Below are 16,228 nucleotides of genomic sequence, written 5' to 3' on the forward strand. Positions count from 1 at the left end.
ATCTTGAATAGTGGATGAAGATCCCTGATATGAAGCAAACCACTCTACATAACCTAGTCTAGTAGTCCCCATCCAAAACTTATTTCCCCATCTGATAGGTTTACCATGGATAAACTGCTTGGATCCATGTTTTCCATAATACGGAACCAATCTCATCCAAGCTGTGGTATTCTTCTTGTGGTGCTACATCGAGAAATTTTTGATTCATTACATCAATCAGTGATCGAACCTTTGAAAATTTGTCCTGTGCATTACGTTTTGCACAGCAATGAATATTCTGTATGATAAATCTGAAACGGTTTCTAGACACTGTATTAGTTACAAGGTTGTGAATAGAATCACGGGATTTTTCCCAGTACATATCTCGCCTAGGAACACTCATATATCCACTATATAATAAAATTCCAATAAAATATTTAATTTCGTTTGTTGTAATATCGCCTTCACGGTTATGTAAATTGGCGTATATATTTGAAAATTCAACAAGCATCTGAATAACTGTATCATCAAAAAATAGGAAAAAAGTATCTACTGAGGAAATGATGTTTTCTGGACCTTCTGTTATACTCCAACCTGAAATCTTGCTATGTATATCTCTCTTGGTCCACCGATAGCATTTGCTCTTCTGTTCTTTCGCATTTACTGTAGGAGCTACTTGTTTTTTAGACTTTAACGTATTCTTTTTAGAGTGCGGTAAAGTGATGTCGTCTTCATTTTCATTTATATCGGATTTGGTATGGGTTTTGGATCATTTATGACTATCTCTGCCTCTACTCGTAGTTGATTTCCTGGCAAGTTACTCATTTCCACAGCCTCAGTCTCTTCCCCATTTTTAGGTGGAAAAATAATTATGTCATCAGGAAGTTCATTATCTGACAGATTGTTACAATTGTTAATTTTTTTTTTAATAAAATGGCTCCTTGTTACACCACACCGTCTCTTAATAACTAGCAAAATAATTAAATTACAGGCATCTTTGTAGCGAGGTCTTTTAAAAGAACGGTGGCCTTATATGCGTTAATAGAAGTGATAAATTTTATTATTCTAGTGAATATTCTTATTATATTTCTTCTTATTAATTAATCTTAATTATTATAAAAACGCATTTTGATTTTTGTCGATGGGTCACTTTGATAACAAATATTGAATTTTTATCGTCGAGTTGATAAAAATTTTATTTAAAAAATTCTGGGCGTGTAACTGACATTAACAATCACCTGTCACTTCAACCATTGTTTCTGACGGAACGGTTACTTCTTCAGAAAAAGTGCTAATAACCATTTTTGTAAAAATATTTTAGCTACTTTTCTTGATTAAAAAAATGTTTTTTGTCCCTCTCCTCCCCTAGAGTGGGGATTAGAGTGTTTTAGAGATCAAATCACTGACGACTGGACTATATGCAACAGTGGAATATTACTTAGTAAAACTTAGTTTTAACTAATCTTAATAATTTTTTCTCCAGTACCTTTCTACCAAACTTTACTATTATATTCATAGCAATCTTGACATTATAGAAGTTTCGACATTATTGACACATTTCTTTTCCTATTGTCATGTCTCAGTCGTAAATTAAACAAATATAATTTGTTTTTATTTACAGTGTGTATCACATTCCGAGGAGTGTAAGATCAGAAGACTGCTGGCAAATATCCTTCTTTACATATGTGTAAATTTCGCTGGGATGTATACAAAATATTTGACCGATCGAAGTCAAAGAAAAGCATTTTTGGAAACTCATAGATCAATGGAAACAAGATATAAAACTCAAAGCGAAAATGATAAACAAGAAAAATTATTACTATCAGGTAAATATGTTTCACTTTTTATTATTTTCTATATTTCTAAAATATTACAATGAATTGTTTGGTTTGCGGCTATATGAGCTTAATTTGTTGATAAGCTTTGGTAATTTCGTTAACTTAATATATTTTCGAATGAAAGAATAAACAATGTTCTCATTTCCATTAGCTTAAAACAAACAGTGGTCTTTGTAAAATAAACATTTTCAATTTAATTACATGCAGAAACGAATTGTATATTGTATGGGAATTATTGTGTACAACTTTAAAGTTGTTTTTACATCATATTAATCAAATCAACGTTTGTTTCAGAGTATATACGATTGTATGGTATCAGAAGGATTTAATTTCTATTTAGATTCTTCCATTTAATAAAGATTAGTAATAAGTATGTTGGTAAATGTAGTTAATCTATTAGAAGTCACTTTGATTGAATTCCAATTTATAGCAAATTCTCATGATTATTATCTAAACTCAAAAACTAAATTTTATTTTGGCCATAGAATTTATTTTTCTTGTAACAAAAACAATTATCTAAAATGTAGTATTTGTTCATAAATCAATCAATCAATCAATCAGTTTATAACGTTCTACGCCGTCTTGTGGTTTCCAGTCTCCATTTATCTCGGTTGTTTTAAAGGTATTCTTTAACTAAGTCTTTATCGATTTCTTCTCTCCAACTTAATCTAAGTCTACATCATAAAAAGTTATCTAATTTAGAATTCTTCTATGTGGAATAGAAAATAACTTCATTCCATATTCCGAGTTATCGACGATCCACTTAGAATTAACATAGATGATGAATAAATATGAGGATATAAAAAACCTATTTAAACAAGCAAAACGCAAAGTTACTACAATTATTTTTATGATAGATGTGATTGTTAGGTTGGACAAAAAAAGTAGAGAATTGCGTACGAAACCACCACAGAAATGTGGTTTCTGGATTTTGATTTGAAACGGAAACAAGTATGTACTTAATAACAGAAATGTGATCATCATCATCATCATCGCGGTAGGCCTCTGCTTTTTCTTCCTATAGGTGTTCCTGTCATTAGATTTTTAGCAATTACATTGTCAGGCATTCTTATTATGTGTCTGGCCCATGTAAGTCGCTGTGTTTTAGTGAACGTTACGACATCTGGTTCATTAAAGAGTTAGTATAATTCGAAATTAAATCTTTTGCGCCACTGCTATTGATCGTTTATAGCTCCAAAGATGCGTATGTGAGGACCGGCCCCAGCAGTATTTTGTATATAATAATTTTAATTTTAGCTCTTTGAATATTTCTTGAGTTTAATTCTTTTTGGAGTCCAAATTTTCCCCTTTTTGTAAGGTTTGTTCGTCTTTTAATTTATTCGCTTGATTTATTGGTAGGTAGTCACTAGCGAGACAAGGTATGTGTAACTATCAACACGTTCAGAGATATGACTTTCAAATACTGCTTCCCGTTCCTCACTTACTATAGGACCCTTAGTAACTAACATGTACTTGGTTTTGTCTTCGTTGATGACTAGACCGAGCTGTTTCGCCGCCGTTTCCAATTCTAGGAAATACTGCTCAACATCTCGCTTGCTACAACCTATTATGTCAATGTCATCAGCGTATGCTAAGATTTGTATCGATCTATTGTAAATAGTACCGCCGTCTCTAATTCGTGTGTCTCGGACTGCCTTTTCCAAGGTAATGTTAAATAGGAGGCAAGCCAGAGCATCTCCTTGTCTGAGTCCTGTATCCTAATGCTGGCTTTTAGGTTAGACATTGTCATTCTCGCTAATCGGATAAGTTTTTCTGTCATACCAAACTCACGCATTGATTGGTATAGTACGGATTTCTTGAAACGTTTCGTATACGGCCTTGAAGTCGATAAATAGGTTATGGGTTTCAATGTTAAAATCTAATGTTTTTTCGAGGGTCTGTCTTATTGATTACTGACTAGGAAACCACTGCCAAACTATGTCGGGTACTATGTCCGCTATAGTATATATTGTAGTCTTTTTCTCGATAATTCCTCATCTTTTGAATCGCTATTACATCGGCTTTCATTGTATCCAGTTCTTGTGTTAGCAATTTAAGAGCGCCTGGGGCATAAATGGTTCGTACGTTCCATGTGCAGATCTGTAAATCATTATTCCTTTGTCGTTTGCTAGGTCGTCGTGAATTTAACAGTGCTTTTTTTCTTTGTGCTTTCATAACAATAAGTTTTTTTAAGGAAACAGGTCGTTAACCTTTTACTCAATCCCCCAATCTTCGAAGGACATTTCTTCCAGCTCTCGTTTGCCCTGACTCTGCTTTCCACTGTAGTTGGTTACCACAATCTTCCACAGAGTTGCTCAGGTTACCGAGATTCACCGCGTGGAGGTGAGAGTCGGAATTGAGTAGGAAGGCTAACAGGATACAGCGTCCTATTTTGCGCATCACTACCCCATTTAAACCCCAATAGATGTGATCATTTAGTTCTATTTTGCCAAGACATCAAACGGCAATCATGAATGGTAGTCTCAAATATGTCCTTTAATCCAAAATGAAAACTTTTAAAACTCACCACAATATACTACAGATAAAATCGAATAAAGTCTTATGGACTATTTGATAGGTAAAAACTAGAAAACGAGAGAAAAGATTTATCCACAATTAGTTTTATTATAACTTGGACGACCGATTACGAACACTACAATTTCAGTTTATCTTCAGATCCCTGATAAACGGTTATTTAACCACTAAATAAGAAGTAAAATTTATAGGTCTTCTTCTTCTTCTTCTTCTTCTTCTTGATGTGCCTATCCGTTACGAATGTTGGCGATCATCATGGCAATCTTTATCTTATCTACAGCAGCGCGGAAAAGCTGCACTTATGTCGTATTGAACCAGATTCTGAGGTTCATTAACCAAGATACTCTTCTTCCTGGACGTCGCTTTCCAAATATTTTTCCTTGCAGGATGGCTTGAAGGGGAGCATATCTGGATTTATTTCGCATAATATGTCCGAAGAATTGTAACATTGTAACTTTCGAGATTTGATGGTGGTCAGTACCTCTCGGTTCTTATTCATTCTTCTGAGGACCACCTCATTTGTGACTCGGACATTCCACGGGATCTTAAGTATTCTCCGATATAGCCACATCTCAAATGCTTCCAGTTTTCTGCAATATATCTTTGTTCAACACCATATAAAAGGACAGAGAAGACGTAGCATCGCAGCATTCTTACTTTTGTATCAAGAGAGAGGTTGTGACTCTTGAAGAAGGACCCCATCGGATTGAAGGTGAATCTAGCTTTTCCGATGCATGCTCTAATCTCCTGGTTGTTGATGGACCGTTACTTGATGGAAATTCATTTTATGTAACAGTAAAATACTGAAAACTTTGTTTTCAAAACTTCCACAAAATTTATTATAAAATCTTATTACTACAGCTGTTTCGGCAGAGTGCCTTTCTCAAGTGATCTATTTTTGGCATGCGTTTACACTTTATAGTCTTCAATGAAATAGGTTGCGGAGGGGAGAACTGTTTGTCTCAAGTTGGTAATTCAGAATTATATCTGTGTTTTTTAATGTGTTAATTTCCATAGATTCTAACAAAGATAGCTTAAGGCCTTTATTTTGAATTTGAAATTCGTCATTAAAAGATTCATTTTGATCTAGAAGGTGAAGGGCGTATGTAGGTATTTTGTTGGGCCTTCTGTTACTGTATACGTTCGATTTCTGCATGAATCTTTACTGTTCTTCTGTATGAAATTCTGTTGTTTTTTAATAATATCTCATGTTACCTACAAAATGATCCTTTTTAAAGCCATATTTTTCCTACATCTCACTACATATCAGGTTAACAGTGAAATTCAGTGACTTGATTAAAAAGAAAAAGAAACAAAACACAAATAGAATTTTTTTAAAATATAATAAAATACATGTTTTTGTAAACAATATTTTTAATATAAAGTAAAACAAATAGTAATATATATTTTATTTTTAGTGTTACCTGATTTTGTTGCCAAAGAAATGATAAGAGACATCGAACAAGAAGAGCGAGGGGGCGCGTTTCATCCCAATCAGTTTCATAAAATCTACATCCATAGATATGAAAACGTTAGCATTTTGTTTGCAGATATTAAGGGATTTACAAGTAAACATATTTTTTATTAAATGTACTGTTAAATCCAGTATTACTCAGATAGTAGATTTAAAGATTCCAATCTGATAGGTATTTGAAAATGGGTAAAAATGATTCTTATGGCTTTATTCTTAATGATTATTAGGTGCTGGAAATAATCCAGAAAAAAAAATAATCTTGAAGTTCGTGCATTATTATATATGGAGAGTTAACCACTGACAATCCCAGATTCCCTTAAGCTATGAATTTCTTTATCTAAGGCCATGTACACATGCCGTTAGCATGTGTACAGAGCGTTAGACGCTGCGTTTATCTAACGCCGCTTTTCAAGTACCAAGAAACAAATGGTATCGTTCACATTCAAGCGCACGTTTAGAACCAACGTCGTCAAAACGTGGCGCTCGTAGAAAATACTTTAAACGCTTTGCAGCACGTTTCTAGTTACTAGGAGAGGTATGTGATCGTACACATATTCACAATCAATTGTCCACAATCTTTTGTCCTGTTGACATCGCAGTGCCGTGTTGAAAAGTAACCTGTCTACAATGGACGATAGGGGAAGTGTGCCTATGTTGGACCCCTGCCTATGATGGACCCCTTGCTGTAATTTCGAATATGGCGGGGTTACATGCACATCGCCGGTTGCCGCTTGCGCACGAAGTTTGTAGTTTATTATTTGCAAAGTTTCAGTTTGGTTTCAGACCCGTGGCGGTTATAACAGTAAATTTCTGAAATAAAATTAAAATTTGGCGTTGCTGATCTAATAAAATTTTTTGGTAAGTAATATTTTACTTACACTTACTACTAAGACACTTTCTTTGTCAAATACTATACTTTGTTTTAGGTTAGAATGGTCAAAACAAAAGTAACACAATTAAATTAACTGTCTTGTCTATTTGCCTATGATGGACCCCTTTGTCTTTACCCATGACGGACTAGGGGTTCATTATAGGAAAAAGGAAATAAGTTTGCTACTTAACGATTAACATAATACATTTTACAGGGATGGATCCCCATAAAAGGTAACAGTTGAATAAGAGTAATATGCAGTAAGCTTTAAGAAGCATACAAGAAAAAACTCTGGGGTTTAAGCTGGCAGCAAAAATATTTAACGTTCCAAAAACGACTTTGAAAAGGCGCTTTAATAAGCAACAAGGAAGTACCAAAGATTATTTGGGAGGACGAAGGCCAATATTTTCCACTGCTATTGAAAAGGAAATTGCTGACCATATTATCATCATGAAAGCTCGTTTTTTGGCCTGACCAGTAAAGATTTACGAAAAATTGTATACGAAGTAGCTGAAAGAATCAATATTAGCCAGATTTTTAATAAAGAAACCAAGATGGCAGGCTGGAAATGGGTCAGAGGCTTTTTAAAGCGAAATCCACTAAATAGTGCCTATTTTATAGTATTAGCACATATATTAGACGAGTTTCAATTTCCACTGGAAAATATTTATAACATGGACGAGTCCGGTTTGACAACTGCACAAAAGAGAGCGCAGAAGATTTATGCTAGTAAAGGTCGCAAACAAGTTGGTGCTTTATGTAGTGCAGAGCGTGGTCTACATGTTACGGTCGTATATGCAATGAATGCAATTGGAACATATGTTCCTCCTGCCTTGATTTTTCCTCGACAGAGAAAGAAAGAACTTATGATCGATGCACCTACTGAAAGTATAGTCTTCGCTCAAGAAAAAGGATGCATGACTTCCGACATTTTCTGTCTCTGGCTGCAATATTTTTTAAGGTATTCAAAGGCTTCTAAAACCAATCAGTTTTGTTGTTACTCGATGGTCATGGTAGTCATAAAAGTTTTGAAGCTCTTCAGTTTGCAAAAGAAAACGGTATTATTATATTTTTTTTTTTCCTGCTTACTGCTCTCATCACGTTTCAACCTTGGACGTAGGATTTTTTAGACCACTTCAAACTTACTACGGCCAAGAAATTCAATTATGACTGCGACAGAATCCAGGTAAAACAGTTACCCAATTTAAAGTAGCCAAGTACTCTTCTATTAAATGCAATAAATGCATTTAAAAAGACAGGAATAGAACCGTTCAATTCAAAAGTCTTCGAGGATTGGCAATTTTTGCCGTCTTTAACAACAGATAAAGAAAATTATGAACAAAACCCACTACCAGGATGTTCTGACAAGAACTCACTACGGGAACATCGGAACCAAAATGTTTCTTTGATTGAAGGTTTATCAAAAATCACTGATCAGAAATCAACATCATCGTCAGTCCTGAACAACTCGGTCGAAGATATTTGTCCTCCTACTCTAGCTGAAGTATCTGAAGTAACTCAGAAAAGGGTTAGAAAACGGGTAAAACAGGATATTTAAATTCAACGCCAGAAATTAATGATATAAAGCAAAAAATTACAGAAAAAAAAACAAGACGCAAGAAAAGTGAAAAGGCAAGTTAGTGTTTCAACTAAAAACAGTTCTGAAGACCATTGTGAATCTCCTTTTAAAGAAGACGACTACGACGATGCAGCTTGCATTTACTGTAACGAACTATTTTCGCATTCACGATCCAAAGAAAAATGGATTCGTTGTCAAGTGTGTAAAAATTGGTGTCACAATAAATGTGCAGATGTAAATCCTGGACGTAAACAATTTGTGTGTGAATTATGCATGTAACTTTTTTCTTAAAAATACCTATTTGTAATATTATTTATCGTTTAGAATATCTTTTGGTTTAATGACATAATTTGGTATTTACTTATTTTATACAAAATGCAACGGGTCCATCATGGGCGTATCAAAGGGTCCATCATAAGCACATGTATGCCCATGGTGGAAACTTAACAGGATTTTAGTAAACTATGAATAACTTTTGTCATCTTAATTTTTATCAAAATTTGAAACATTTGCATATTATACAAATAACAAGACGTTATGTGGTCTTATTTAAAGCCTGCTAAATAATTAAAATAATTATGGAGCTTTTTCCTTAAGGGGTCCATCATAGGCACATTTTCCCTACAAATTTTAGTACAAAATTGTTCATAGATGAAGTGCAAAAGAAAAGATGTATTTGGGAAGTGGAATATGACGAATGCAAGAACGATTTTCTTTGGGTTAATTCCATCCATTACTGCATTTTCACATGGTGATTTATTCTATTCAAGTTAACAGTTCATCAAAAGATGTTATACTCATTCGCAAAAAGTTAAAAAACTTTTTAGGGTATTTTCTTAATTTGGGGTATAGAGTCACAAAAGGACCCATGGTCAATATATCTTAATTAAATGGTGCACCCACCATCTTCTTTGTCGACTTTGTTTTGCTCTGAATCTACGGTGTGACAACCAAATACATGCTTACTTCATAATTGTACTGGCTGTATACATTCTGGTAAACCGCGGCACTAAGAGCTGTCATGTGTACCATACAACTAAAGTGCACTCAACGCGGTATCTAAAAAGATAGACAACAGATATAGAGCGCAAGAAGTACCCAGTATGTGTGCTGAAGACGTATAAACAAAAAACAAATACATATAAACCAAAATTTTGTAAGAATAAGTAAAATGAAGAGGCCCAATAGGGCAAGATTATAAAGAAAGACACGTCCAGGGACCTAAGCTACAGCTAGTGTATAGAGGGATGACCTCGACAGAGTATATAATAGACAACACTGTTTACATGACTGTAGACGCAGATTAGACAATTGATTTATATTTTTAGATATCATAGAAGGTTATTTGTTTGTATTAATAATTAGGAAAAAATAATTAGATAGAAGAGACTTTTAAAACTTTAGCGCAATGCTTATTCATGTTTTTATAAAAAGAGGCTTGAAATAAACTTAAAACAGTCAATGAGAATTTCTTTGATAGTCGCCAATATCTCTAGAAAAGTCTTTTAGAAAAACAAAGTTTAAGATAGACTGTTGGGTACCAAAGGACAATCTAATTTATTTGTTTAATAGTTAGCGCATAGAAAGCTGTCAAAAATCTCCCCACTAATCAAAGGGGCGTAAAGTATCTAAAAATTACAAACATGGGCAAATAGGAAGATCACTAACCAAAAATTACTAAATAAAGATAGAATAAATTACGAGAAACCAACATGCAAGAGCTTAACAACAGAAATGAAGAAGAGAATCAAGAGAATGACGATATCTCAAGGGATGAAGTCAAACCGGTGATACTATTTTAATGGGAATAGGCCACAATTGAAGGTTAAAATAAGTTTATTGGCGTTTCAATTTGCACTTCGGAAGTCGTTCTCAAAATACAAACATTAATAAATTAAACAAATTTTATTTTTTGTTACTTGGTGAAAAATTATTCTAATAATTTAATTTTATCTGATTCATTTATATTGACAATTCAGACATATACTATACATTTTAAAATAGATGACTTTAAAATGACATTGGCAATATCGCTGAGTTGCATTCCTTGGACGACTTTTTTGTAAGATAATTCATTTAATTATATGAAATCAACTTTAACTTATGATCGCATTCATGAGGCATTTTATAAATACAATTCTTTTGTTCTTTGTTTTTTCTTGTTTATTGTTAGGTTTAGTGTTAGGTTTTGTTTAAATGGTATGGCCATGTAGAAAGGATGAATGATCAACAATGGCCAAAGAGAATGTTACAGTGGATCCCCACCAACCGCAGGAGAAAGGGAAGACCAAGAAGATCATGGAGACAAGAAGTAAAAGGTGCAATGGAAGATAGGGGTCTACAAGTAGATGACTGGAACGATCGCAAGCGTTGGAACCTAGGTTGCGAGAAACGGCGGCAGCTGTAATAAACTCGTTATATATATATATATATATATATATATATATATATATATATATATATATATATATATATATATATATGTTAGGTTTAGTTTTAGATCTCAATATGTTTGTTGGTTTGAATTTTGTTGAAATATTGAATTTATTTCCTATCCTAAGTTTTTTTGAAAATCCTTTTGTGTATGGTATTGTTATTTTCCTCGTATTATTCTTTGTGGATGCTGTAGGATCTCGTTCTAAGTTGTTCTATTCTATTCGGTCGATTGTTGAAAATTCCTTATTTATAAACGATAAAGAATAACCATTTTTTAATAAAACAGATGTTAACAAATGTTCTTCCTCCAAGAACGAATTTTCGTTAGAACAAGCAAGTTTGACTCTATCGTAAAGGGATTTAATAATTCCCTTTTTAATATTGATATTGTGATTTGAATTGTAATTTAAATATCTGTTGGTGTGTGTTAGTGTTCTATACACCTGAGTCTCATATCCAGTGTCGTTCTTAGAGATTAAAGCATCCAGGAAAGGTAGTGTGTTAATATATTCCTTTTCCATGGTAAATGTTATTGTCTCTTCTTTATCGTTTAAATCATTCAGGAATAGGTCCAATGAATCTGATTCATGAGATCATATTGAAAATACATCATCTACATAAAAGAGGAAGTTAATAAAAGAAAAATACCAGTATTATTAAGTCAGTAATATATCGAGGATACATTATTTATGTTTTTTAAGTAACAAACATATGAAATCGGAATTTGGTGTTTATTGAAAGCAAGCTAAATATAAGACCAAACACTTACCATGTCGGGATAGTATTATGAGTTTTTTTCCTGGTTTATTCCTCATGATTTACTGTGGAATCACTAACAGGAGAATTTTACTACCATCATGGCATGTGATCTTTTTAAAGATGAATTACATGCTATAGTTTTTTTCTGACAAAAGTCTCAAGTCGATTACAGGTAATGGAACGAACTATCTTACAATAGAGTCGTCCCAGGAACGCAACTCAGCAATATTGGCAATATCATTTTAAAGTCGTCTATTTTAAAATGTATAATATATGTCTGAATTGTCAATATAAATGTCAGTATACATATTTTAACCTTTAATTGTAGGTTATGTCCATTAAAATAGTATCTACTTTAAAATGGTTATAAGAAAAAAGCTTCAAAAAGGTGATAGTATTTTTAAAAACAATAAAGCATGTGGACTGGGAGACGTCCAAAATAAGTTTCTAAAACATGCTTCCGAATTACTTTTTTAAGTTACTAGCATAAATCTATATTGCTTTTTTACGAGGACAAGAAGCAACCGAAAATTGAACAAGAAAATACACCAATAATATATACAATAAAGAAGATCGATTCCTTATCACGAGTATATGATAGGTGGTAAAGATAATAAGGAATAAAATAGAAAGGAAATGGAGGATGTTGAAGAACAGAATGGCTTCAGGTAGATTGTATGTTGACAGTATTTTTAGCTATAAGCTAGTAATAGACAAAAGGTTGGCCCGCAATTAGCTAACTTATGTGGTGTATAAACGGTAATGAAAAAAAGCATATATATATATATATATATATATATATATATATATATATATATATATATATATATATATATATATATATATATATATACATATATATATATATATATGTATATATATATATATATATATATATATATATATATATATATATATATATATATATATATATATATATATATATATATATGCTTTTTTTCATTACCGTTTATACACCACATAAGTTAGCTAATTGCGGGCCAACCTTTTGTCTATTACTAGCTTATAGCTAAAAATACTGTCAACATACAATCTACCTGAAGCCATTCTGTTCTTCAACATCCTCCATTTCCTTTCTATTTTATTCCTTATTATCTTTACCACCTATCATATACTCGTGATAAGGAATCGATCTTCTTTATTGTATATATTATTGGTGTATTTTCTTGTTCAATTTTCGGTTGCTTCTTGTCCTCGTAAAAAAGCAATATAGATTTATGCTAGTAACTTAAAAAAGTAATTCGGAAGCATGTTTTAGAAACTTATTTTGGACGTCTCCCAGTCCACATGCTTTATTGTTTTTAAAAATACTATCACCTTTTTGAAGCTTTTTTCTTATAACCATTTTAAAGTAGATACTATTTTAATGGACATAACCTACAATTAAAGGTTAAAATATGTATACTGACATTTATATTGACAATTCAGACATATATTATACATTTTAAAATAGACGACTTTAAAATGATATTGCCAATATTGCTGAGTTGCGTTCCTGGGACGACTCTATTGTAAGATAGTTCGTTCCATTACCTGTAATCGACTTGAGACTTTTGTCAGAAAAAAACTATAGCATGTAATTCATCTTTAAAAAGATCACATGCCATGATGGTAGTAAAATTCTCCTGTTAGTGATTCCACAGTAAATCATGAGGAATAAACCAGGAAAAAAACTCATAATACTATCCCGACATGGTAAGTGTTTGGTCTTATATTTAGCTTGCTTTCAATAAACACCAAATTCCGATTTCATATGTTTGTTACTTAAAAAACATAAATAATGTATCCTCGATATATTACTGACTTAATAATACTGGTATTTTTCTTTTATTAACTTCCTCTTTTATGTAGATGATGTATTTTCAATATGATCTCATGAATCAGATTCATTGGACCTATTCCTGAATGATTTAAACGATAAAGAAGAGACAATAACATTTACCATGGAAAAGGAATATATTAACACACTACCTTTCCTGGATGCTTTAATCTCTAAGAACGACACTGGATATGAGACTCAGGTGTATAGAACACTAACACACACCAACAGATATTTAAATTACAATTCAAATCACAATATCAATATTAAAAAGGGAATTATTAAATCCCTTTACGATAGAGTCAAACTTGCTTGTTCTAACGAAAATTCGTTCTTGGAGGAAGAACATTTGTTAACATCTGTTTTATTAAAAAATGGTTATTCTTTATCGTTTATAAATAAGGAATTTTCAACAATCGACCGAATAGAATAGAACAACTTAGAACGAGATCCTACAGCATCCACAAAGAATAATACGAGGAAAATAACAATACCATACACAAAAGGATTTTCAAAAAAACTTAGGATAGGAAATAAATTCAATATTTCAACAAAATTCAAACCAACAAACATATTGAGATCTAAAACTAAACCTAACATATATATATATATATATATATATATATATATATATATATATATATATATAACGAGTTTATTACAGCTGCCGCCGTTTCTCGCAACCTAGGTTCCAACGCTTGCGATCGTTCCAGTCATCTACTTGTAGACCCCTATCTTCCATTGCACCTTTTACTTCTTGTCTCCATGATCTTCTTGGTCTTCCCTTTCTCCTGCGGTTGGTGGGGATCCACTGTAACATTCTCTTTGGCCATTGTTGATCATTCATCCTTTCTACATGGCCATACCATTTAAACAAAACCTAACACTAAACCTAACAATAAACAAGAAAAAACAAAGAACAAAAGAATTGTATTTATAAAATGCCTCATGAATGCGATCATAAGTTAAAGTTGATTTCATATAATTAAATGAATTATCTTACAAAAAAGTCGTCCAAGGAATGCAACTCAGCGATATTGCCAATGTCATTTTAAAGTCATCTATTTTAAAATGTATAGTATATGTCTGAATTGTCAATATAAATGAATCAGATAAAATTAAATTATTAGAATAATTTTTCACCAAGTAACAAAAAATAAAATTTGTTTAATTTATTAATGTTTGTATTTTGAGAACGACTTCCGAAGTGCAAATTGAAACGCCAATAAACTTATTTTAACCTTCAATTGTGGCCTATTCCCATTAAAATAGTATCACCGGTTTGACTTCATCCCTTGAGATATCGTCATTCTCTTGATTCTCTTCTTCATTTCTGTTGTTAAGCTCTTGCATGTTGGTTTCTCGTAATTTATTCTATCTTTATTTAGTAATTTTTGGTTAGTGATCTTCCTATTTGCCCATGTTTGTAATTTTTAGATACTTTACGCCCCTTTGATTAGTGGGGAGATTTTTGACAGCTTTCTATGCGCTAACTATTAAACAAATAAATTAGATTGATATATATATATATATATATATATATATATATATATATATATATATATATATATATATATATACATATATATATATATATATATATATATACATATATATATATATATATATATATATATATATATATATATATATATACGCACGCTACAACAACTTTATAATAATATTATTATGACAGCGTATAATAAAAGTGGCAATAGAAATTGAGAAAACATTCAAATTAGTAACAGTTAAAAAAATATGTTGTACAGCACCAAATTTGTTTAAGATATATTTAAAGCAAGTCCTTACCACAAGGGGATCATAAAATGCCAAAACATAGATATATCAGTAGGCGTTCACATTCCACTTTTCAGATGATCAGGCTTCCTAGATGAGGATGAAATGGACATATGTGCGTGCAGGTACGAGACAGCTAAACAGTTTTCTATGGTGTAGACAAATAAATAAACAAAAAAAGTCGTATGTATAAAACCGTTATGATTGGTACGTATGTTGCAAATATTTAGGAGAAGAATAAACGCAATACATCCAAAATAAATGCAATGACAATGGACTACTGGAGACGGTGCTGTAGAAAAATCAGACAGGATAAAGAAAAAAACGAAAACATTACAAGACAAATGGAATATATGTAACCACTAAAGAAACCTTTAAAATAAAACAACTCAAGTAGAATTGTAAACTGAAAAAATGACAAAAATAGATGGAGATGAAAAATATGAAAGTTAACTCCAGTCACGAGATGAAAACAAGGAAGCCAAAAACGCTGCTGTAAAAATAATGTAATGAAGGGTATGACATATAATTATTCGAATGGACGAATACTTATCTGCTGAATGCACTTAGAAGAAGAGAGCACGGCACGGATGCGTTTTATCTTCGTTATTATTTAAGATCTATTCAGAGTTTATAATGACCAGAATCTTAAATGGTTGGAAGGGATAAGTAAACCTAGGCGGTGTCCAGATATCTAACTTGCGTTTTGCAGACGACTCTACACTCTACTATTCTACTACAGAAGAAATTACTTACTATAAAAAACAGTTAAGGTAAAAAGTGCTCAATTTGGACTCAAAATTAACTACAACAAAACCAAAATTATGATTATTGACCGCCAACAACTAGCAAAAACCGCAATGACTAAACTACACGTGGTCTGGCGTGATCGTCACGTTACTATGAAAAACAAGAAGAGACTTGTTTCAACTCTGATCTTTTCCATATTTTATTATGCATGCAAGGCATGGACAGTCAAAGAATCAGATAGACGCATAGACGCTTTTGAAATGTGGAAAATTAAGCGATTGGTGGTCCAAGAAAGGCCTTAGATTGAGTGCCAACGCGGCAGATCTCCACAGAGATGGTCAGACATTACGAAAAAGCTTCTCAAGAAGCA

The 16,228-nt window shown here is 32.3% G+C and overlaps 1 protein-coding gene across 2 annotated transcripts in view; it reads left to right on the forward strand.

The window, feature by feature from the left end:
- Positions 1-16,228, forward strand: part of Ac78C (adenylyl cyclase 78C) — a 757,610-nt gene that overhangs the window by 521,207 nt on the left and 220,175 nt on the right. For both annotated transcript variants that reach the window (XM_072525847.1, XM_072525848.1), the window contains 2 exons: positions 1,601-1,805; positions 5,771-5,920. In XM_072525847.1, coding sequence (XP_072381948.1) covers positions 1,601-1,805; positions 5,771-5,920 — 355 coding nt within the window. The remainder of the gene's footprint in view (positions 1-1,600; positions 1,806-5,770; positions 5,921-16,228) is intronic.

Source organism: Diabrotica undecimpunctata, chromosome 3, assembly GCF_040954645.1.
Source record: "Diabrotica undecimpunctata isolate CICGRU chromosome 3, icDiaUnde3, whole genome shotgun sequence".
Lineage (NCBI taxonomy): Eukaryota > Metazoa > Arthropoda > Insecta > Coleoptera > Chrysomelidae > Diabrotica > Diabrotica undecimpunctata.